The following is a 23,181-nucleotide window of genomic DNA, read 5'->3' as shown; positions in this document are numbered from 1 at the left end:
CGAATAATGTGAAAACTTTATGTCCCTCCTCCCAGCATCCCCTGAAGGCACAACGGCGGACACTCCCTTAAAAAACCGGAAACTCGGTGATGAGGAAGAAGTAGTTAGCAAGCTAGCTAACAACAGCGAATTATATATATATAAAAAACTTGTATATTCGTCGCCTCAAATTCTCAACCATGTCGGGATCATCCAGCATCGTAGCTATGAAGAAAATCGTCCAACAGTTGCGCCTTGAAGCCGGCATAAACAGAGTTAAGGTAACGATCAAGATCTCTGTGCTAACTTCAGTGTTCAGCTGTTGGGGCGTGTGTTGTCTCATTTGTTGCCGTTTTCTTTTTTGCTTTTAGTGTCAACCAATCTACTCGCTCTTCATTTAAGTTACAGAAGTAGTTAGTTACATTACAGCAGCTAATTTTCCTGGACTCCGGTTTCCCACAGGTGTCCCAGGCCGCGGCGGACCTGCAGCAGTTCTGCCTTCAGAACGCCATGCAGGACCCCCTGCTCACCGGCATGTCGTCCAGCAACAACCCGTTCAGACCGCAGAAGGTTTGCTCCTTCCTATAGCACCGACTGACCGACCCTCTGCCTCCGTGAGTACCACAGCAGACACTCCGCACAATAAGCGCCGTTGACTTTCAGTGCAGACACCGCTTTCACACCTGTTCTCAATCACAACTATCGATTCCGACACCTCTGAACACCTCATTGACTGAAGCGCAGAGGGACACTACAATGTTGAACTGTGAAGAATCCCAGGTAGAGATGCACCTTTATATGGATCTACTATCCGTTTCGACTTCAGTTTTAAACGCACAAGCTCTCGATTGTCTCTCTAATAGCCTTAAACCCCACTCTTGTCCGCACTGGGCACATAATCATTACATTTGTCAGCTTTGCACCAGTTGCAAATTTCGTACGCATCTCCCTGTAAATCTGCCTGCCGTGGTATCTGGAAACAGCATCTTGGCCAGAGTTTAAATGTGGTTATATAGGATTCAACAATTTTCCCCTGCATAACAAGAACTTGTATAGGTTGCTCTCAAGAGTCTGGCAGTTTATATTTAATCAATATTTGACCATTTTGGAGTTAGAAATGTTAGTTTTCTAGGTTAACTCTCCAATTAGCAACATATTACAACCATCATTATGGGGTTATGGAAAAAAAAAAGTTGAGGATAGGCATGTCTGAAAAGCTTAACCTGTTCTGCACCTGCTTTTGTATCAATGCATGTTGTCAATACTTGATAATGGCATTGGATCAAAGTAAAAACTTGTGTATCAGTTTACAGCCACAGTTTGCAGTACCTGGAAAAATCTAATCTAAAAATCTAATTTATCACACAGATCCACTTTAAGCAGCATGTAAGAGGTCATAAATGTTAAATTAAACTCTAATATGACGTGAAATCCAACTAATCCATGTAACATCTCCACAGGTTTTGAACATTGTGGTGCCTTGTGGAACCTGGCTTCAGGACCTGCGCTGTGGACTAGAATCGTCTCAGGAGTGTTCGGGAACTTGGGGACAAGCAAACTAACTTAACAAGTTTTTTACTTTTGCCTTTTGTAAGATCTCACACAGAAACATTTCCAGGTGCTTTTGTGGCACAGTAAACGTCTTAACCTTCTTGCATAGAAGTAACTAACTCATATCAACACACATGTGCCTTTTTGAATTGTACATTTTTCATGCCTGACTTTAATAAATAAATGGTATTCCCACATTTTAAACGTCCGCCTACATGTTTTATTAAAAGGTAAATATTTACACATTTAGAAATCTGGGAAAGGTGATTGATGTGCCATCCATAATTATTTTGAAAGTCCTGTCACATACAAAAGGAGCTGCACTGTAACAACACAACCTGAAGAACTTACCCATTTCCACACACTGTCCAGAATTCACTATTCTTATTTGCACAGACTAGTGTTAACGTATGTATAACTGCATGCACAGCAGACGGACCAGGGCAGGCTCACAAGGACTTTCCAATTAATTTCGGGCTACATTCATACAGAATGTGAAAACAAATTTGACACTGATCAGCCTGCACATCTCTCAACAAACAGAGGGTTAAAGACTCTGCCATAAGCTACAGGCTCCTGTCCCACACTTGGCCACCAGAACGCATTGCAGAAGCAGCTTTATAGAGGTCATTTCCAAGGTGAGGGTGAATCTACAGGGATGTGATACCACAGAATCCAGTCATCGATGCTGAACCCAAATCATGTTTTGTTGCCACTGGTCGTCCTCAAGAATCTGCATATCCACTTTCAAGTCCATTTGTGCAAAGCCACAAACAGCAGTAATATCTTGGATAATAGACATGGTTGTCCTCGTCTGACCACAAAAGCTGGCTGTTATTTTGCATTCAAAGCTGGAACTTTCGTCTGCAAGAATCCATGTCATGACGCTGGAAACAAAAAAAGAATTGCTGTTAGCTTTACAGGAAAAGACTTGGATGTCACTTGTCACATTTAAAAAAGTACTTTTAACATGTCGCTCAAGTGCATTGCTATCATTTACTGCAATCTCACTGCTTTTCTTGGCAAGATCCGCCCTACTCTGCCTCTGATTGGTTGCCTTCGTTGGTTTGGCTTGTTAGGTTTAGAAGCGAGATCGGTAAGGGTGAGGTCACACATGCATGAATGCAGGCAGATCACCTGCTGAGGCAAAATTCGTATCAAAGTTCACCGGAGCTGACTCAATGCGGAGTGAAAAGGCAAATTTCATCGCCGCATGTGTGAGCGTAACCTGGGCCAATCAGAGGCAGAGTAGGATGAATCATGGGCACAGTTGAGAAATGCAATGGGCTCCATGACAACGTGTCTACCACAAATAACATCAATACACTGTGCACTGTTTTACATAGCCCGAAATAAATGACCACAAACAGAGTGCTGACATTAACTCCATTAGTTCCACCACCACAGCCCTTCAGGCATCTCAAATAAAACACCAAATGCTGAGAGACTCACCTTCAGGACCCACTCGTACTCTCCATACTTTGAGTCAAAGGTGCCTTTCTGTAGAGAGCGGAGTTTGAGGGTGAAGCGCGGTCCCAGCTCTTGAATACCAACTTTCTTCTCATTCTTGAAGATGTACCTTGAAGATGCAACAAAGTTGTTTATTTAGTCTTCTAACTTTAAGGAAAACCTTCCTGAAGAGCTTCTGAACAGGGAGGATTACATTACAAGGCCTTGTGTCCTTGAGTTCACAGGTAAAATACTCACCTGTGGAACCTGAAAAAGATGAAGTCTCTCTGGTTGTGGAAGGTGGCGACCTGTCGACCCACAAACTGGGGGTCTTGTGGAAAGAGAGCAGCGAACAGCCGGCCGATGCTGTGGCCCAGACGTGTGGTGAAGTTGTTGAGGATCACCTCTGGGGAGTGTTCAGTTGGATCTTTGCCTCGTCTCTGCAGAGAGAAAACATTCACAGTTATGATGGGATCACACAGCCAGGCTCAGGGATGCTTCTCACTCTTTGAGCTAAGAAAGGCTTTACACATCACGTACATGACCTCCTGCTAAAGTCAGCTTAGGTTGATGCTCTAAACAGTGAACCCATTATTATTTGCATGGTATGCCACATTTCTCATTTAATCAGAACAAACACGGGGAAAAAAGAGTTTGGATTTATCAACTTGCCTTCATCTCCTTCCGCAGTTTAACGCTGCTGACCTTGAAGTGTGCCGTCGGCCCGTCGGGTAGATGACAGAGAACCATTCCATCTTTAAGTCACGGTTAAGGTAGCGGACATTAAAAACACAGCTCATCTAGTCAAAGTTTGCCAGTGTAAAGCCATTTAGGGCTGACACCTTCTGGTCAGACAATCGCTGGTGTAATTTTTAAGGGGAAAAGCACTTCTTAATCCACTGGATTGAAACAGCTCAGCTTGCTCACTGGAGCAGCTCCGGTCTGCACATGTCTTCCTGTTTGCTTGACAGGAATTGAATGAATGACCACCTGTTCGGGAAGAAGCATCCAGCCAAGAATGAACTCATTAATTCTCATGTCCGTTAATAAAAGTGTTTCATATTTATTTGCTAGTGCTGGAGACTTTTTTTAATAATGTAAATATAAGTATAAAATATAAATATATCGAGGGCGGGGGGTGGTGGGGGTGTGAATATAACGGTAAATGCAGCAGATCCAGCTGTGTCGCGTCATCAGAAACAGACGTCGCTTCACGTGACGCTTCAGAGGAAAGGACGTCTCAATTCTCCTAAAACATATTTCCTCGTTTCCTCTCTCCTTGCGTGGTTTCCTTGCTTCCTCTCATGCATCCCCGGTGGGAGGGACTAAGACGCAAGGAAAAGATGCAAGTGAGGGAAACAAGGATGCAATTTTGAGAAATGGGATGTACCCTATGGGTGTTATCTTCCGGTTCGAGCGAGGATCGAGAAAACGACATTTTTGAGAAATGAGATCCACATTATGTCCTCCAGTCCTCCTCCACAGACTCTGCCATGTTGCACCACCATGTTTCTACAGGAGCTCAGATGGGACAAACCAAACACTGGCTCCAGGGAGCACCTTTCGCAGCCACAGTAGGTTCTCCTACATGCTTGGAATGAGAGAGGTGAGGTGCAGGACTATACAGTCACAATCTGCAACCTCACCGTTACATGCCACTAAATCATACACACTGGTCCTTTAAATTAATTTTGTCAGTAATGGGATAAAAAAAAAACAATAATAACGTACAGTAACGTTTCTTTGGTTGACTACAGCCTTACAGCCATTTCATGTATTTAGTTTCTTATTGCAATTTTCATATTCATCATTGAGCTTCCATCTGATAAAAGCGGTCTCTGAAGGTGTTAAGATTTAAAGCTCAGTAAAATTACATGGATTTGATTAAACAGAATTCCCAATTGTGAGAAACTGGATAGCAGAAATCAGTTTTGAGCATCACGTACGATCCTCCTGACACATCTACCTTCAAGGATACTGGGCACTTTGCGATCCTCGTTGATGACCAAGAGGTAGGTGAAGTTCCTGGAGATGCACTGAGGAACGACCCTCTTCAGGGCCAAACCCCTTCTGTAGTACACGTGGGCGTTTGGGATTACCGTGGCCAGCTGCTCACAAAACCTCACCGTCCTCTACAAGACATGCATCGGAGAACAATCAATGTGCCGAACAGACGCTGTTGTGTGAAATTTCCCACCTCAGGACAATTCACACGGTGCCTATAAAATGTCAATCACACACATGGACTGTCAAACAGTCTCAGTGTGTGTTATGACAACTTGCAAACCTTACATTGGTATGCAAAGCAGATTAAGACAAAAACTATATATTTTTTTCTAAATCCAGAAAGGTTCAAGTTTTTTTTATACAAGGACTGCCAAGTCAGGTCAAATCACAAAGTGTGGCTAAAAGAAAGAACACAGTCTCATCCTCTGATCGAATTCAGACTGTATAACTTTTAGAAATTGAAAAGATCAAAAGCAGTTTCCTCAGGGGCATGTTTGCTGACAGTCGATATTAAAGTGTCATATTTGCGCAACCTCAATAAAGTGATAAAACAAGTCATAAAAAGACATATTAAGCCAAGCAGCGGCCACTCACCCCTCTTGGTCTGTCTGATGTCGTGATGAGCACTTTGGGGTTTGTCAGCCCATTGAAGTAGGCAGAAAACTCATCGGTTCCTTCATCAAATGCAACCTGCAGATGACAGGAAAACACATAAATGTACGAAATGTAACCTGAAGTCTTCTGAACAAGCTCAGCCAAACTTGGTCCACACCTCTTCGTCTTCTGGGTCAACTGTTGTCTCGTCGTACACCCTCTGGTTTTCTATCGTCTTTGGGACCTCCTTTGGTGGCGCCTACATTGGGGACAGAATAACGAAAGAATGACTGCCCAATTTAATGTTTACACGTTTTAATGGTAAAAAGTATCTAAGAGGCCACATGATAAAATGTAGTCTTTGACTTAAAATGGCAACACAGAAAACAGAAAACTCACCTTATCACCTAAAGCTTCTCTTTCTTTTTTCTTCTTTTTCTTCAGCTGCATCTTTTGCTGAAATGTGAAAACGGAGAAAATATGAACACTGACTTTCCACGAGGACTGTGGCTCTAACTTACATAAATTGATGAATTAATCACTCATTTGTTTAAAAAAAAATGGATCGGCAGTGATGTAAAACTACAAAACTATTCCTGGTTACAGGTTAGTATCAGGAGGGTTCACAGCTCTACTTACAGAAAGCTCTGGTAACACGGGAAGGCATTTGTTGTTTTTTGGCACATTATACAGTAAATGTTTAATCAGTGGTTCGAGAAAAAAAATCTATACACCCAGTTTTCAGTTTATTAGTACACCTCGCTGGATCTACAGTAGTCTAACACAACAGCCTACAATAAGTCCTACCTTCATGAAGTCTGTAGTTATATGCAGTGAGGCGTTTTTAATATTTTCACCACCCCATTTATTATGAAGCTCAGTGGTGGAAGTAGTACTCTTATCTTTTACTGAGGTGAAGGTAGCAATCGTGCTCAGTAAAACTACTCAGGCACATATAAGTACACAAGCATTACCAGCAAAATGTACTTAAAGTATCAAAATTTAAAGTACACATATGTGTAGAGTAGCCCCCTTCAGAGTGTTGCTATACTTTATCATATCATTAGAATATGATGACTAATGCGTTAACATATGAGCAGCATTTTGATGTCACAGCTGATTGAGGTGGAGCTGACTGTAAATACTAGAAACGACGTAGAGCTCCAACCATCAGCTGAGACACTGATTAGTCGTTTGACATGAAACTAATCTGCAACAACATTGATAACTGATTAAGTGTTAAACTTATCAAGCAAAAATCCAAAATATTCTTTGGTTCCAGCTTCTCAAATGTGAGGCTTTTCTGCTCGTCTCATTCTTATGTGATTGTAAATTGAACACCGTTGGGTTTTAGACTGTTGGACAGACAAAACAAGCAATTTGAAGATGTCAGCATGGGCTCGGGTTAGTAGTGACAGGCATTTTAAAACATCTGGTGTGTTATGGACTCTGCAATCAATCGAAAACGTAAAGATAAGATCAATCGATAATGATTTTATATGTGGATCATATGTATTTGAAATGTATCAATCAAAATCTGCAAGGTAAGCAGTAATTTCTAGATAAATATCGTGGAATGAGATGTACAGTATTTTCCTCTGAATTGCAGTGCAGTAAAAGTACCTCAGATTTGCACTGAAGGACAGTGTTTGAGTGATGTTACCTTCCACCAGGATCACAAAACATTATAACACCAGAGACACTCTCAGTATAACACAGTACAGATCAAACAAGCCTCAAAAAATTGAATCAACACGTCTGAGCAAACAATTTGAACCAGACCTGAACATTATCACTTACATGAAAACAGGATTTAGTACAGGGCTGTATGCAGCATTCGTTTTAGCTAGTTAGCTAAGTGCTAACGACAGCGCTACCTCGTGTACATATCTCTCTTTACCTTTCTTTTCTCCTGCTTGAGTTTCATGAACATGAGGTGTCTTCGCTGTTTATTCTTGATTTCGGACACACTGAAGGTCGGAGGAAAGGCTGCTCCTGCTGCTGCCCCCGCTGGCTCGCTCTTCTCCATCTTCTGCTCCGTCTTCAAAACTCCGCTGCCTTCTCCATTACCCTCCTGATTCACACTCTTCTTCTTTGGCTTCTTATTCTTCTTCTTCTTCTTACCTGTGATGTCCTGACTCACGGGAACCTCCGTGATGTCCATCTTGTGTCAGCGGTCTGTTTTGGTTGATTTTACTTCTCACGTGTGCGACGGTGGCTGTCTGTTCGTGTGTTCACGGCTGGAGACAGGAAGTGACTGAGTTGTGGTAGTTAGTAAAAATGTGGGGACACCTAGTGGTGAGGAGGAGAAAGAGCGGAGCTGCCCGCTTTAATTTAACTAACTACAGGAAAAGTTTGGAATTTAAATAGAGGTGAAAGTGTTTATAGAAACTATTTTTTGCTTATTGTTATATCTGTTGAATGTTTGTACAATGGTCCTGAATATGGTGACATTTCAGAAAACACAGTGTTATTTCTTGTACGCAAACCAACAGAAACGAAGTGAACAGGAAATGACACTGAATTGTCGTCATCGACTTGGGTTCTGTCCAATCACAAACAAGTGTTGTCTGTGCTTTTCCGTAATCTGAAAGGTTGTGTTTTGTGAAATGTTGTTGTGTTTTGACCCTCAGGGCCACTGTACGCTTGACCTTTGCTGTGCACACAAATGTGTGTAAGAATGTGCAGAGTTTGATACTAAAAGTATGTCTGTGATGATTCTCATTCATTGATACTTAAAGATTTATCTGCGCTTGCCTGAAACCTCCAATAATTGTTTGTTTGTTTGTTTGCTTTTTGGCCACTTGGGGGCAGCAGAAACAGGTGAACACAACATTGACATATTCTCACTTCTTAAGTTGATAATCAGTGTTAGTGTGAGCAAACAGTTGCTTATGTGCAGCATGTTTAGCTGTGAATGAAACCTTCAGCCCACGTACAGTATATAAAGGGCCATGGAGTAGCACACTTCTGCTTCTCCTTCTGGCCACTTTGCTGCAAATACTGCAACAGCACAACTTTAAATGCATGAATTCTACTTGTGACACATCACTTCCACATTATAAATACCTTGAGGGCTTTTTTTACCACTGTTCAGCTAGGGCAATTTGAATATTCTAAACTTGATGTGTTAGAAATTACTTAAGTTAACTCTAAATTCAGGCAAGATCAAGAATGTCAGACACTGTAGAGATCTATGTTTATTTATACATCGTGGCCCAATATTTATTAGGATGTCAGACTGTTGAGTGAGCTAAGATTACTGATTTTGCCTATTAATTTCAGTTTAAAGTTGATTCATCATGTTGACATGGGCACTCTTTGTTCTCTTTTTCCCTTATGCTATCAACACTGAGTTTAGAGAGGGTGAACAATTGAGGAAGAGCAATTTATACTTTGTTAATTGGACGAACACATTGAGTTAAATTTAAGATACAGTTTTATCAGAACCCGTATATTCTTTCATTTTTCAGGAAAAAAGCAGAGACCAAAATAAAAGCAGACATTTCTCATTTCCATTTGCTTGTAATTGTAAGCTTTGAATATTGCATGCAGTTTTTCAGCCATAAAATTTTTTTTAGAATGATATATAAAGAGAAGGTTTAAAAATCACCAAAACATGGTGTGTCATAGCAAAAAGCATAAAGCAGGCAGTGACTTTAATAACCTGGACCTACGGCCCTGCCTTCGTGCAGCGTGAAGTCAGCCAGACAGCATTCGCTTGCGGTTTGGACATGTAGGTTGACATGGTTCATACTGCTCCATGATGGCAGTGAAAACATTTGCAACTGCACAGTCTTCAACACATATTGCTCCTCCACCTCTCCTCATCTGACTCACTTCCCTGTTCATGTCAGCTATGCAGGTCCAACCACCTTTAGGTGTCACACACCACTTGGAGTGATCCACGGTGTCATTGAAGGACTGTCCATTAAGCCTGACTGTCTTTATGTTGTTCACATGGTGAGGGATGCTGCAGTTAGAAGGCAGGGGGCGCCGCATCCTCCCCCAGCTCTTCACATACAGACCCTGCTTCAGATGGTTTACAATAAGGCCAGAGTACAGATCTACAAAAGAATGGGGAACAAGACAACATGAAGCCATTAACCACAAAAATATACATCTATCAGAAGAGTTCACAACCCGCAGATACACAGTACAGACAATTTAGAAATATATACCAATACAATGTACTAATTACAGCCTCAAAACTCAGACATAGATAAACATATTATTATGCTGTAAGCTGTTATTGTCCTGCAAAAAAAGGGAATTGGGAAGGGAAGTGAAAACACTCACCGTCCGCAAAGCGTGTGTATTTGGCAAAGCTGGTGAACTTGCGTCCTCTCATCGAGGTCAGCATCATCACGTTAGACCAGGGCTCCTTTGGAAAGCAGCTCCGCTGAGCGACACATCGCAGCTCATTGTGGAAGGTTGTCGGGACGTCGGAGTCATAGAAATATGCGTGGATGTACTTGAGTTGCAATCCTGAGAATTCAAATTGAAGTTTTTGCTGTTTTTCTTATTCCTTTTGGCAAATAACTGTCATAAATACAACCACAACAAGATACCTACCTATTTTTCTGAATTCTTCGTAGGAGTAAGTCACACACATGAATGTTTGAGCATTACTGCTTCCACTGGTTGGCCAGAAGTCTTTGCTGCGATATGTTGGAAATTTTGGTGTACTGTGTGAGAGCCAAACTCCAGTTTGTTTGTCCAACATCACGACTCCTTTGGGAAGAAAAACAGCAGAAAACAAGAGCAACAGAGCTTTGTTTCAGTGTGATGATCTCGGGAACAGAAGAGTGGAACATTGCTGCACCCACCTTTACTGTGGCCAAATGATACAGAAGCCTGACGTTGATTTGGAGGCTGATCATTATAGAGCAGGTATCCAAAGCCTTCAGACTGAGACAACACAACAGGAAACTCTGAATCAGTGTCCTGAATGAAACTGTGCTGTGCCAGAGAGACTCACACCTGTTAATACACCACCTTTTTGTCGTAGAAGTGGAGAAGAGGCTTCAGGGTGTTTGCCACAGTTCCAGATTCACTGTTGATTTTCTTGTTGCTGAGTTTCCATCCGTTGGTGCTCTCATCCATGTACAGATAGGACAATCCATCACCATTCACACAGGGCAGCTTGTATAAGATGTACCTGATGACACAGAGAGAAATACCTCTAGTTAGTGGAGAAAGAAATAAAAGGTACTTTCTGTATATTCTATCACATGTTCAGCGGAGTGAGCAGAGTTTTATACATAAATCTCCACCAACCAGTCCACCTCGGTTCCTTCGTCATTCCTGCATTTCACATCTGAATCACACCCTTGGAGAAGGATCCCAGCAGTGATGAGCAACATCATCACTGTTCTCTGGAACGATCAAACATATTCATGATAAAATTTTGATAATAAGGCAAAGTGAGAATATGAAAAAAGTCAAAAACATCAGTCGAGTTGTGTTTGTTTTACTGAATTCTGGAGATAAACTGTTCATTCCAACAATGGCCTGAGCGTCAGAGATTCTGACATATTAGCAGTCCCTCTCAGGGCCCAGGACTTTAAAGCATGATGGAGCATGATGGTGGCCTGAACAGGAAGGTGAGGTATCACTGGCCAGTGACAGTTCTACATTTTTTAAAAGCCACTTCCTGGAATTTAACACTGAGAAGTGCATCATAACCAGTATATTAACAAGTCAAGTCGACTTAAATAAAATTTCTCCTCTGAGTAAATATGCTTGCATGATTTTTCCAATGTAACAAATGAAATATGAAAATGATAACTTGTGTGCAGAGCGGGAAAATGACACATTTTCTTTTATTTAAGTACATCTCCGAGGCTCTAGAATCTGTAGTTGAAATATGAAATATGAAATATGACAATGAGCAGTTTTGTCATGTCTCGTCAAATCTGTTAAGTGTTGTTGTTCACGAGCGTCATGTCTTGTCATACACTTCCTGTTTTATTGTGAAACCTAACTCTCCTCTCATTTCAGGCCCTTGACTTCCCGCTGTGTTTCCCGCCTGTCTGATTGTCTACCCCGCCCTAATTGTCTCCACCTGTTCATTGTTACCTCGCGTATAAATAGTCCGCGTCTCCCTTTGTCCTGTGCCAGATTGTCATGTGCCTTGTCTCGTACTCGCCTTGCTCTCTAGCGTCCTTGATCCTTGTCTGTGTAAGTCTAGTTGTCAGTATTGCCTTGAGATCTTTTGTTTGTTACTTTTGCATCTAGTCTAGTTTGGTATTTTTGTTTGTACTTTGTTATCTCCTCAGCCTTCGTGCTTTGAATATTCATTTCTAGTTTACCAGGTTATCCTTAGCGTTTTCTGTTGTACTTTGTCTCTCCTTCAGTTGCATTTATCCTGAGCGCTTTGAGTTCATTAAACCCTTTTATTTTGAAACTCTGCTGAGCTGTTTGTGGTCTGCATTTCTGAGTCCTCAAATCTTGTGCCTCCGGGCCTGTCAAGTTTGATGAGCAGAATGATGAGAACAATGGGCAGATTTTTTTTTTTTACGTTTTACTCCATATATGTCTCACTTTTAAGTTGAAGATTTTGCAACTAAAACATGAAGCTCATTTTGTGGTTTGCATTTAACACCTATGTTACATTGGCTTTAATGCTTGAGACTCAAGTTATTTAAAAGCAGTGTACAGCGTTGTACTGTTCAAGCATTGTGCGACACTCTGCATTCACCGCTTACTGGAAAAACAATCATTTCCTTTCTGTGGAATGTTTGGCCTTTAAATGAATAATTAACCGAGACAGTCAAACATTAAGCAACCACAACCTTAACCAACAGCCTAATAACGCCGTTTAGTGGCTCAGAAACAAAATAATACACAAAAGTAGACACACAGGAATTAAAATCAGTAACTGTGCAACAAAAGAAGAAAAGAATGACTTGTATGAAATGAAGTTCAGGTATCTTTTGTTTTCAAATAGTTAAAATCTAATAATAATATTTAGCTTTATTTTCTATATTATATGACACATTTTTAAGGTCTTCATATTTCCACTGAGTATATGACTTGTTTCTGTTTATCATACAGTATAATTAAATTAAGATAGTTCAAACAGCAAGGATAAAGCCTTTATGCATGCACATAATAATCAAAACAGCAATACAAGTCTAGTATTTGCTTTTTTGTTGTAATCTATTACTATTCCAGCAGAATTTTTCTCTTCTTACTTACGTATTTTGCCATCTCCATCTTTCTGCCGACACTGGGAGATCCTCACAGTGAAGTGTGTACATCCCTTTTTGCATGAAGCTGCTTCTGAGCTTGTCACTGTTAAAACCCAAACCCACATCTCTCACAGCTCATCTGCTTCCTTGTTGCTCTCTCAAAAACTTCTTTTAACTGCCAAGGATTTGTTGGTTGACTCGATACAGTCGGGAAGTTTCAGTCGGGAAGTTGCTGAGTTTCAGGGGCCACAAAAGCTCCAGAGTTGCTGTATGTCAGCTTGTTTGTGAAAATATGTCAGAAGAGTTGTGCAGGAATATACACACTACTGATAAGGGCCTTAAGGTGGGTCCTGGATTATGCCTGACCTTGAAATCCTGTCTTTAAGAGTGTCCTCATGTCAAAATCTAGTTGTAAGTCCTTTATTTTAGTTTTGTGGACACATGTTACATATTCCTAAATTAATGCAATAATGCGGTGCCAGATAGTAACCAAGCATTGAGAGACTCAACACATTGCACAGAGAAGGATTCAAGATTCAAGATTCAAGATTCTTTATTGTCATTGAGCATGACATGTCAACAAAATTTTCATTGCAACCCCCATGTTAGAAACAAGATAATAAGAAAGATAAGAAAGATTAGAAAGAATAAAATTAAGATAACTACAATAAAATAAACCAACGTGCAATAAAAATATTCGTAAATGCAATTAAAAATATACCAGAATGAAAATATACTAAGGCAATAAAATATACTAAACAATAAACAATAAAATAATAAAATATGCAAGCAGAATAAAATATACACAGTGAAATGGATACTTGAGTTCATAGTGGCCTGGCAGCTCATTTTTATCCAGGGGCCCCAAAACAGCTAAATCTGTCTGAGCTTAGAAACGGCTAATCAACCATTAACAAGAAAAACATCTGCAGCAACATAGAGTTTGAGTTAAATTTTAATATAATCATTAATTTGATTTATTTCATCTGGAAATAAATCCAGTTGAAAAAATAGTTGCCTGATTGTATAAAAGTTAATGCTTAAGGCATGATTTTGAAAATAAAAGCAGTTTTCCCATTGATTAAAACGAATAATACACAACACAAAGACAGCAGTTCACATACACTGAAGATGAAGTCGGATGTGTAATGATGTTGTCAATATTTGGAAAAGATATCAGGTTCCAGTGCAGCTGCGATAAAGAGTTGTGCCTTTAAAGCTCTCTGTGTTGAAAATCATTTTGTGGATGTTCACATGACTCATACTCTTTGAACAGTGTGTGGAAAGCCCCCCCAACTTCAGCATCATTGGTGCATATTGCTCCTCCACCTCTCTTCATCTGACTCACTTCCCTGTTCATATCAGCTATGCAGGTCCAACCACCTTTAGGTGTCACACACCACTTGGAGTGATCCACGGTGTCGTGGAAGGACTGTCCATTCAGCCTGACTGTCTTTACGTTGTACACATGGTGAGGGATGCTGCAGTTAGAAGGCAGGGGGCGCCGCATCCTCCCCCAGCTCTTCACATACAGACCCTGCTTCAGATGGTTTACAATAAGGCCAGAGTACAGATCTACAAAAGAATGGGGAACAAGACAACATGAAGCCATTAACCACAAAAATATACATCTATCAGAAGAGTTCACAACCCGCAGATACACAGTACAGACAATTTAGAAATATATACCAATACAATGTACTAATTACAGCCTCAAAACTCAGACATAACTAAACATACTATTATGCTGTAAGCTGTTATTGTCCTGCAAAAAAAGGGAATTTTACACAACAGCACAAGGTTTGGAAATTTGTTTCTGATTTTAAGAATATGTGTGTGTGTGTGTGTAAATGTTAATAATCAGGCTGTATTGATGATATTTGATATTGTATGTATTTCTTAACATAAACTACTTATATATATGGAAAATATACTTGACGTGAAAACACTCACCGTCCCCAAAGCGTGTGTATTTGGCAAAGCTGGTGAACCTGTGTCCTCTCATCGAGGTCAGCGTCATCACGTTAGACCAGGGCTCCCTCTTTGGGTAGCAGCTTCGCTGAGCGACACATCGCAGCTCATTGTGGAAGGTTGTCGGGACGTCGAAGTCGTAGGAATATGCGTGGATGTACTTGAGCTGCAATCCTGAGAATTCAAATTGAAGTTTTTGCTGTTTTTCTTATTCCTTTTGGCAAATAACTGTCATAAATACAACCACAACAAGATGGCAGTATGTCTGGAATCCACCCACCTATTTTTCTGAATTCTTCGTAGGAGTAAGTCACACACATGAATGTTTGAGCATTACTGCTTCCACTGGTTGGCCAGAAGTCTTTGCTGCGATATGTTGGAAATTTTGGTGTACTGTGCGAGAGCCAAACTCCAGTTTGTTTGTCCAACATCACGACTCCTTTTGGAAGAAAAACAGCGGAAAACAAGAGCAACAGAGCTTTGTTTCAGTGTGATGATCTCGGGAACAGGAAAGTGGAACATTGCTGCACCTACCTTTACTGTGGCCAAATGATGCAGGAGCCATGTTTTGATTTGGAGGCTGATCATTATAGAGCAGGTATCCAAAGCCTTCAGACTGAGACAACACAACAGGAAACTCTGAATCAGTGTCCTGAATGAAACTGTGCTGTGTCAGAGAGACTCACACCTGTTAATACACCACCTTTTTGTCGTAGAAGTGGAGAAGAGGCTTCAGGGTGTTTGCCACAGTTCCAGATTTACTGTTGATTTTCTTGTTGCTGAGTTTCCACCCGTTGGTGCTCTCATCCATGTACAGATAGGACAATCCATCACCATTCACACAGGGCAGCTTGTATAAGATGTACCTGATGATACAGAGGGAAATATATTCCATTTTGACTCCAGATGCGGAGAAAAAGTGAAGATATAAAATGTTGCAGTTAAAAGCTTCCACCAACCAGTCCACCGCGGTTCCTTTGTCATTTCTGCATTTCACATCTGAATCACACCCTTGAAGAAGGATCTCAACAGTGAAGAGCAACATTATCATTGTTTTCTGAAACAACCATCAAATCATCATGAATAACATGGACAGGAGTCAGTCGTGCTCTCACAGATTAATCCCCAGCTGATGGCTTTTAATACATATGTGATTTTCTTAAAAACATCTGCTGTGTAGAGTTTAATCTAGAATAGGTGCCATTATAAAGATCTTAAAGTTGATTCAGACAGGAGAGTGACTTATCAGAGTTCTGCATTTCTGTAAAGCAACACTTCCTGGATCCACAAGATTAAATCACTCAATACTGCAACACAGTCAGTTCAGTTTTCAAGGGTACATTTTTTACTGAGAGAGAGAGAGAGAGAGAGAGAGAGAGAGAGAGATAGTAACTTTTTCTATTGCACTTTGCTGTAGTTGTAGATATTTTTTGACATGCTAAGAATACATCTTAGGATTCTGTATGAAGCTTATGATATGTTTATTATTTTTTGCATAATTTTCAACCATGGAAAACTTTTACTTACATATCCAGTCATCTTAATTTCTCTTCACAGTCAACTGTTGATCAGTTCTGACATCAGTTTCATTTACTTCCTTGTTCCTCATTCAGACACAGATCCAGTCATTTTACGCCTAGCATCAAAATGCTGCTCTGCCTGCTGTATGCTGGTGACAGTTAAAGGTTTATCTGCCTGCTGCATACAGTAGGATCCATTTAGACTGGCTGTGTTGATGAATGTGGACATGACACACCCTTCAAACTAAACATTTGTATCAGGGTTTAAGCATAAACCTTTTGATTGACGTTCTGCAACCACAATAATAAACTAACATATTTTTATAATTAAGAATTCATTTAATACTTCTTAATTATTCAAGACACAGCTCTGACCATTTCTTAGAAATAACAATCATTATGAAAGTGAAATGTGGTTTAACTCGTAGTTTGACACGCCGAGGGCTACAGCCGTGTGGTGCTTCCAGGGCATTACAGCAGACAAAAACATACCTGGCCAGTGAAATGACTAAAAGTGTCCTCCAGGACCTGAAGGCAACCAACAGAACAAATCAAAACCACAAGTGCAGTGATAGAAAGTTCATTGCTGGCTTGTAGACCACATTTGTTCTCTTTGTCCCTGCTGGTTGAACCAGTTTGCCACATGGCAATTACAAAGAAAAAGAAAGAAAAAGAAAGACAAAAATAATCTTTGTTTTAGATGTATAAGAATTGAGAATATTTACTACGATAGTCAATAAGTAAAGAGCAGCGTAGGCACCTTCACTTTCTCATGATCCACATAGAAAACACTACACCTGCAGTATGATTCTCCCAGTCTGACCACTAGGTGTCGCTGTTTGAACAAAGCACTCTAAATCATTCATCAAGTGTGTCTTCCGGACAAGGTAACAACAAAATGTACCCAAAGTATGAAAAGCAAAAGTACTCATTGTGCAGTAAAATGCTCCCTGTCAGTGTTTTACTATCATATATGACGTTTTTGGATTAATATGATTGCTGCATTAATGTGCATGTTGCATTTTACTGCTGTAGGTGTTAAAGGTTGGGCTAATTTAACTACTTTACATATATTTGAGTAATTTAATCTATAGCAATGCATCATTTAAAAAAAAATCATCATATGCTTGTAACATCTCTGTCCAGTTTTCAGCTTTGTGATGTTGCATTTTCCAGCTAATCCAAGAGGGTTTTTAAACAGTTTATTTATCCTAACAAATAATAGAAGTTTCTCAACTCATAAAGGAACACTTAATCCTTCATTTTATCACATTCAGAATCAAAATCACCAAATTTGGAGATACATGGTTTCCACTGGATAGGAGGGGTATGTAAAATTGTAACTCGTAACTGAAGCTGTCAGATGAATTTAGTCGAGTACAACAACTGCAACATTTTCCTTAGTACAAGTACCTTGAATTTGTATTTAAGTACAGTATTTAAGTAAATGTGCTTCGTAACATTCCACCACAGGTAAAATATAACAACACTCAGCAGACACAGATTGGATGTTGAAAGAGTCCACGTCCACTTTCATTCAGGACAGTTTCTTTGAGTGAACTGCTTTCTTTTTCCCCACTCACACTCACACCGATACACACCAGTTCAACCAGTCTGGTTTGCACTGGATACTAGGCAACGTCCACTGGATGAGCAGGGGGTTAAGGGACTTGCTCAAAGGCCAGATCTGAGGTGGTAAAGAGGCACTGTCATTTCATTGGAGGGGCTGCTGTTTCACTTTCCCCTCCCACATTTATCTCATTTTCTAGCCTTTAGGCGACCACTGTCCCTGACCTTATATAGCTTGACTCTATCCAGAATTAGAAGTACTTCATTTAGATTACATACATACTACAGAAGTAAACGTTCTTATAATTACAAAACGGTAGCATTTCATCATGTACTGGCGCTCAGAAACAGGTTGTCAGGTCTGATAGTTTAATCCCAGCTGCTTTAACCCGAACACACCTCCACAATGAGTCCCATAAATTTGAAACACATTCAAAGCATGACGGGTGACACTAATCCAGTCCAAATCATCCTATCGTTCTGTCTCATTCAACAGCCTACGTACTTGTCCACCACCTGTCTGAAGGCCTTGTAGATCAAGGGGTTGAAGGAGCAGACCAGCCCCCCACCACGCCACATTTGGGCCCTCTCCCTGTTCAGATCCCCCAGGCAGGTCACCTGGTCCTCATTGGCCTGCGACACACACCACTTTGAGTGGTCGTGGTAGGACTGGAACAGGACTGGTCCAGGGAGCTGAATCCTCGCGATGTTCATGGCGTGTTTGGGCAGGGAGCAGTTGGAGGGCAGCTTGTGACCTTGTCTCTGCCAGGTCTCCACCAGCAGGTCGGCACCCAGGCGCTGAGCCACCCAGCCTGTGTAGATGTCTGAATGAAAGCCAGCGAGGGGGTTAGTTCAGCAGAAAAGCACATAGTAAATACAGGTGAGCTCACTATTTAAATGCACTGGAGTAGGTTGAATGCTTTAAATAATATTCTAGCAATTTTATGTTGTCGGTTTCTTGTATTGGTATTTGGACATTGGACATATAACTAAAGAGAATGAACACATGGCAAACTCAAGAAATCATTTACACTCTCAGTGGCTTCCCTGGAGATGATTAAAGCGATAAGAAAGAAAAACACAAATGTCTGTTAGACAACATAATGTTTTTTTTATTCTTGTAATATTCTTGTACAAATCCTGCAAATTAAACAGAGTAAGAGGGATAAAATACTGCTCACAACTGTCCACAGTCAGTCCATTAAAAGTGACGACGGTCACAAGCAGACATTGCTGCATTATCAGGGTCACCAGACAAACCCTTTTGGAGCTGGGAGTATTTCTGAAGGCCTTGGGTGGGGTGTGTTCATACGCTTCACTGTCCTGACATGATAGCGTGTCTGCACCTGATAATGAGTGACTGTGGCAAACAAGACAGTGGCAGACAGACAAGTTTTTGCAACATTGCTAGGCTGTGTAAAAAGTTTGCAACTGCAGTTTTGATATGAGATTTTCTGTAAAGCATATGTTCACGTGCCAACAGCGGTGTTGTAACACCACTGTTTTCCAAAACGATATATTTGATATGTGTATGCATATTGCACAGCAGCAAAGGAGCAACTTTGTGTCTGAAAAGTCAAATATAAATGACCAGCAGTAAATCAGAAATAATATCTTACCATCCACAAAGTGGTCAGATTTGACAAAACTGACAAACTTGTCCCCTCGGACTGAGAAAAGCTGCTCCTCTCTCTTATCCGAGGCCAGCGGCGGTTTGGTGCCCTCGCATAATTGGACCAATGGCGGCAGGTCGGCCGAGAATGCAGCAGGTACAGAGCAGTTGTAGAAACGTGGGTAAAGGAACGCCATCTGCTTTGCTGGAGAGGGAGAAGAGCGTATCACAACAAAGAGAGAAACAAGAGATACTGTATGTTAGGAAACTAGAGCTGCTAATGCTACTGTATAGAGATCGACAGTTTTTATAAAAAGTATTATGATTGGGTATGACAGTGTACATTTGGGGTCATGTCTGTATGCATATAAAGCACTGATTACACTGTGATTATCACTGCGTAAATGATTTCTTGATTCAGCAAATAGAGAATTTTGTAAGTTGAAGTCTGGGATGTGTACAGAGCTGGACTAAGGCAGGCCCTGTTACCTAATCAGCACTCACTCACCAATACGGGAGAACTGTTCATACTGGTAGGTGACACAGAGGGCAGTCTGGCCATTGACTTTGCCGGAGGACGGGTAGAGGTAGCCTCTCTCGGGGAACGAGGGGAAGTGGGGAATGGTGTGTGATATCCAGAAGCCTTGAGAGTGGTCAAAGAGCAGCACCCCTGCAGGACACACACAAGCAGCACTCAGTGTACGTACAAATGACTCGCTAATACGTGCAAACTAACATGCACGCTTCCGAACATGTCCAAGTCATGTTCGGTCGGTCGATAATCCACAGTCAAAAGCAGTTATCAGACAGATGCTCTTTGCCCGTTTCCTCCCCCTGCCACCAAAACCATATTGATCTGTTATTTCTTGCACAATCATAGCAGAGCAAATGATGAACAGAAGCCGGGAAATACATCTGTCATTAATTATAATAGACACAAAAAGTACACAGGTCTTTGAATGCACCACATTACAAGAAGATACAGCTTTTACATTAGCAACATAGGTGGACAAGTTAAAATAGATTTGAAAGGCACTGCCAGTTTATGGAATTAGCTGACATTTTTCTCTGGATCTTGAAAAGAGTCAGAATTTATATGTACCAACACATGAATGCAGAGCTACTGTTCTGCTTAAACACACATACAGTGTGACTACAGACTCTCTATGTGATATTTTCTGTCGTGAAGAGTATGATCTTCAGGAGTTATCAGCCTCTTCCTACAGCCACGATCAAAATGCATCTCACTGAAAGCAAAACCCTAAAAAAAAGTGAAAACAAAGCAGAATCATCATAAACCACTGTACCTTTAGTGTGTCCATATCCTTGAATATAATCCAGGATCGGTGGTGCATCATTGTAGAGTGCGTAGACTGAACTGTTAGACTGAGGGGAATACTTGTTTTATACATACAGCATATGGAGAAGCACACTTTTGAGGATGTGTTTTTTCTGAGCATTTCAATTATCTTGAATATACAACCACTGTTAATTTGTTGAAGGACGGAATAGTTCAACATTTTGGTAAACATGCTTATTTACTGTCTGGCCGAGAGTTAAATGACAGGATCAAAGTCTTATTTCTGTCCGGTAAATATAAGGCGACAGCCAGCAGGTGGTTAGCTTAGCTTAGCACAAACACTGGAAACCAGTTTGACCTGGTTGGTTTTTGAACAGGTTAAACACAAGATGCAACACATTAGTTAGTGAACTTCAGAGGTAGGTGGATTTTGGTGCTTCTGAACAGAATCACCCCCCCCCCAATCTTTATGCTAAGCTAAGGTAACCAAGCGCTGACTGGGCTGTAGCTTCATATTTACTGTCCAACCTTGAGAGGGCAATTAATCATCTCTTATCGCCTAACTATCTCTAGGCAAAGAGATCTAATTATTGCTTTGTCAATAAAGCGGTACCATTTTTTCCTTTTTGTTGGTTGCTCAGAGAATGAGCCTCAGACACTGAAAAATGTGCACATGCTTGCAATAAAAAGCACACGGCACGAGGAAGGCCTGTGTTGTTTACTTCTTCTGGCTGGACAAGCTTGTTAAAATCCAGCTTCAGCTCAGTTCCCCATCGGAAACAGAAGTGCGTCTATTCAGCAAACTGGCCCCAGCATCAGCTCTGCTAAGCCTGATTAAAGCCACATGAAAGCCAGCCCATCCCGCTATACACAGGGATCAGTGCATAAAACCCACTTGAAGAACAGGGACATAATCTCACCTTGTAGGCCTTTCCCATGTAAAGCTGGCTCAGCGTGCTCCCTAAGGCTCCTTGACTGGTGTTAACCATGAATTTACTCATCTGCCAGCTTCCCACTGAGGAGTCCAGGTACATGTAATCCACCCCGCTGCCGACCTCGCCAATCTTATACCTGGGCAGTTTGTAGATGATAAACCTGCAGAGGAAGGAGAGGGAAATATACTTTTTCTTTTACATTTATAAAAGAGGACATCCTAGAAAATAACAGGGAAGAATTTAACAGATTTTATATTAATTTCATGCTCAAATGTATTAAAACAAGTACAAGTACAATGTCTGCTTACCCACCACGAGCGCCATGACTAAAAGCTTCCAGATTTGTGCCATTAAAGCTTAATTCTCATCAGTATACTGCAATGTATCATATCAACTCACCAATCAACGGGCTCCCCAGCTTCATTTCTACAGGAAATGTCAGTATTACACACTGTGCAACACAAAAACATGATGATAATCTCCTGTAAGCACGAACTGATGTGTGTGGCCATACTCCTCAAGGTGAAGTGAACACAGCAGACAGCAAAAAAGGGGATTTGAAATGGTTTGTTAGGTTGTGCGATTCATGATTGAGTAACTTTGAAAGTGAACACACTGCAGCTGCATGTAGATGCAAAACAGGAAGTCATAAGACATAGTCACATGACAGGGGGACAAGGAAGCCGCTGTAAGAGTTGATAGGGGAATTATTAAATGAAATGTTTGCCTGCTTTTACTTACTCCGTGAGTCTACATATTGCTCCCTCACTTATCCAGTGAGAGGTTTTTTTTGTCTTTTTCAGAACCACAAGCTCACATGCTAAGTGCTGCACCTGCTTCTCAGTACGACCACAGTCGTCTTTTATTAGCGATGAGTCTGGAAACCGTGTGGTCAGAAGACTCTTTCACCCTGCATGAAAGCAGTGAAATGAAACACTTTGATTGAACTTGGCAGTCAATTCTTTTGCCAGCGGCATCGATTGAGGCTGACTGATTAAATGAGAAGCCGATTTCAGAGATTGAGATTGAACTTAATTAGTCACTAAACCTTTTGTTCACTTTACAATAAGAAAACCAGCCGTGACAGTAAAACGTGGAGAGTAAAACAGCCAAATAGTAAATTACTGATATGAAGAACACATGAACGTTAACACTAAGATCCTTTATGGGTGAATAAATTTAATTTTGAATATGTACTAATAATATTACAGAAATATTCTGTTCTTACAAGGGATCATGTGGTTGCATGTCCAGACCACACAGAAATGACATAATCTATACTTATATTTTTAATTTGTCATCATATCTGGCATTAAGAAACTTGCAATAAGTTCAAACCAAACATGTGATGAAGTTTCTGAGATTCAGTCATTCATTCTGCTTTTCTTACAAAACTTGGCCATATTTGTACAGAGAGTTAAAATCAAGACATGTTTATCAATTTTGGTACACACATAGGTGAGACACATCTGTATAAACAGTATCAGCACATGGTCTC

General features: G+C 40.8%; 5 protein-coding genes across 5 annotated transcripts; 1 reads left to right on the top strand and 4 right to left on the bottom strand.

Annotated features, from left to right (window-relative positions):
• The first annotated feature begins 54 nt into the window (after positions 1-54).
• LOC121605149 (guanine nucleotide-binding protein G(I)/G(S)/G(O) subunit gamma-5) lies at positions 55-1,734 on the top strand. Its single transcript, XM_041934944.1, has 3 exons — positions 55-260; positions 442-593; positions 1,440-1,734. Exons 1-2 carry the CDS (start codon positions 180-182, stop codon positions 565-567), a joined length of 207 nt encoding a protein of 68 aa, XP_041790878.1. The 5' UTR covers positions 55-179; the 3' UTR covers positions 568-593; positions 1,440-1,734.
• Positions 1,640-7,817, bottom strand: rpf1 (ribosome production factor 1 homolog). The gene is made up of 9 exons (XM_041934943.1): positions 7,481-7,817; positions 5,980-6,036; positions 5,759-5,839; positions 5,581-5,676; positions 4,958-5,111; positions 3,652-3,734; positions 3,238-3,419; positions 2,983-3,109; positions 1,640-2,417 (listed from the first exon to the last, which is right to left on the bottom strand). The coding sequence occupies exons 1-9, from the start codon at positions 7,742-7,744 to the stop codon at positions 2,376-2,378; spliced, it is 1,086 nt and encodes a 361-aa protein (XP_041790877.1). The 5' UTR covers positions 7,745-7,817; the 3' UTR covers positions 1,640-2,375.
• Positions 7,818-8,837: 1,020 nt separating this feature from the next.
• Positions 8,838-12,899, bottom strand: LOC121605891 (deoxyribonuclease-2-alpha-like). Its single transcript, XM_041936006.1, has 7 exons — positions 12,784-12,899; positions 10,861-10,958; positions 10,579-10,741; positions 10,410-10,491; positions 10,156-10,314; positions 9,880-10,068; positions 8,838-9,647 (listed from the first exon to the last, which is right to left on the bottom strand). Exons 1-7 carry the CDS (start codon positions 12,799-12,801, stop codon positions 9,283-9,285), a joined length of 1,074 nt encoding a protein of 357 aa, XP_041791940.1. The 5' UTR covers positions 12,802-12,899; the 3' UTR covers positions 8,838-9,282.
• Positions 12,900-13,483: 584 nt separating this feature from the next.
• Positions 13,484-17,305, bottom strand: LOC121606004 (deoxyribonuclease-2-alpha-like). The gene is made up of 7 exons (XM_041936158.1): positions 16,275-17,305; positions 15,707-15,804; positions 15,451-15,613; positions 15,282-15,363; positions 15,028-15,186; positions 14,730-14,921; positions 13,484-14,351 (listed from the first exon to the last, which is right to left on the bottom strand). Exons 1-7 carry the CDS (start codon positions 16,284-16,286, stop codon positions 13,990-13,992), a joined length of 1,068 nt encoding a protein of 355 aa, XP_041792092.1. The 5' UTR covers positions 16,287-17,305; the 3' UTR covers positions 13,484-13,989.
• Positions 17,306-17,455: 150 nt separating this feature from the next.
• dnase2b (deoxyribonuclease II beta) lies at positions 17,456-22,305 on the bottom strand. The gene is made up of 6 exons (XM_041936159.1): positions 22,083-22,305; positions 21,669-21,843; positions 20,756-20,834; positions 19,957-20,118; positions 19,456-19,653; positions 17,456-18,660 (listed from the first exon to the last, which is right to left on the bottom strand). Exons 1-6 carry the CDS (start codon positions 22,193-22,195, stop codon positions 18,326-18,328), a joined length of 1,062 nt encoding a protein of 353 aa, XP_041792093.1. The 5' UTR covers positions 22,196-22,305; the 3' UTR covers positions 17,456-18,325.
• Between the last annotated feature and the right edge of the window lie 876 nt (positions 22,306-23,181).

Source organism: Chelmon rostratus, chromosome 4, assembly GCF_017976325.1.
Source record: "Chelmon rostratus isolate fCheRos1 chromosome 4, fCheRos1.pri, whole genome shotgun sequence".
Lineage (NCBI taxonomy): Eukaryota > Metazoa > Chordata > Actinopteri > Chaetodontiformes > Chaetodontidae > Chelmon > Chelmon rostratus.
The sequence above is the reverse complement of the archived record's forward strand: the minus strand, read 5'-3'. Positions and strand labels throughout refer to the sequence as shown.

What these genes read in the sequence shown, in the direction of transcription:
- LOC121605149 (XM_041934944.1), top strand. Translation starts at nt 180, where the DNA reads ATGTCGGGATCATCCAGCATCGTAGCTATGAAGAAAATCGTCCAACAG. An exon ending in CCGGCATAAACAGAGTTAAG is followed by an intron (nt 261 to 441) that starts GTAACGATCAAG and finishes GGTTTCCCACAG; the next exon opens with GTGTCCCAGGCCGCGGCGGA.
- rpf1 (XM_041934943.1), bottom strand. Translation starts at nt 7,744, where the DNA reads ATGGACATCACGGAGGTTCCCGTGAGTCAGGACATCACAGGTAAGAAG. An exon ending in TTGACCCAGAAGACGAAGAG is followed by an intron (nt 5,677 to 5,758) that starts GTGTGGACCAAG and finishes TGTCATCTGCAG; the next exon opens with GTTGCATTTGATGAAGGAAC. An exon ending in CATCAGACAGACCAAGAGGG is followed by an intron (nt 5,112 to 5,580) that starts GTGAGTGGCCGC and finishes CATGTCTTGTAG; the next exon opens with AGGACGGTGAGGTTTTGTGA.
- LOC121605891 (XM_041936006.1), bottom strand. An exon ending in ATCATTTGGCCACAGTAAAG is followed by an intron (nt 10,315 to 10,409) that starts GTGGGTGCAGCA and finishes TTCTTCCCAAAG; the next exon opens with GAGTCGTGATGTTGGACAAA. An exon ending in CGAAGAATTCAGAAAAATAG is followed by an intron (nt 10,069 to 10,155) that starts GTAGGTATCTTG and finishes TTGAATTCTCAG; the next exon opens with GATTGCAACTCAAGTACATC.
- LOC121606004 (XM_041936158.1), bottom strand. An exon ending in CGAAGAATTCAGAAAAATAG is followed by an intron (nt 14,922 to 15,027) that starts GTGGGTGGATTC and finishes TTGAATTCTCAG; the next exon opens with GATTGCAGCTCAAGTACATC. An exon ending in ATACACACGCTTTGGGGACG is followed by an intron (nt 14,352 to 14,729) that starts GTGAGTGTTTTC and finishes ATTCTTTTGTAG; the next exon opens with ATCTGTACTCTGGCCTTATT.
- dnase2b (XM_041936159.1), bottom strand. Translation starts at nt 22,195, where the DNA reads ATGGCCACACACATCAGTTCGTGCTTACAGGAGATTATCATCATGTTT. An exon ending in TGAACAGTTCTCCCGTATTG is followed by an intron (nt 19,654 to 19,956) that starts GTGAGTGAGTGC and finishes CTCCCTCTCCAG; the next exon opens with CAAAGCAGATGGCGTTCCTT. An exon ending in ATCTGACCACTTTGTGGATG is followed by an intron (nt 18,661 to 19,455) that starts GTAAGATATTAT and finishes GCTTTCATTCAG; the next exon opens with ACATCTACACAGGCTGGGTG.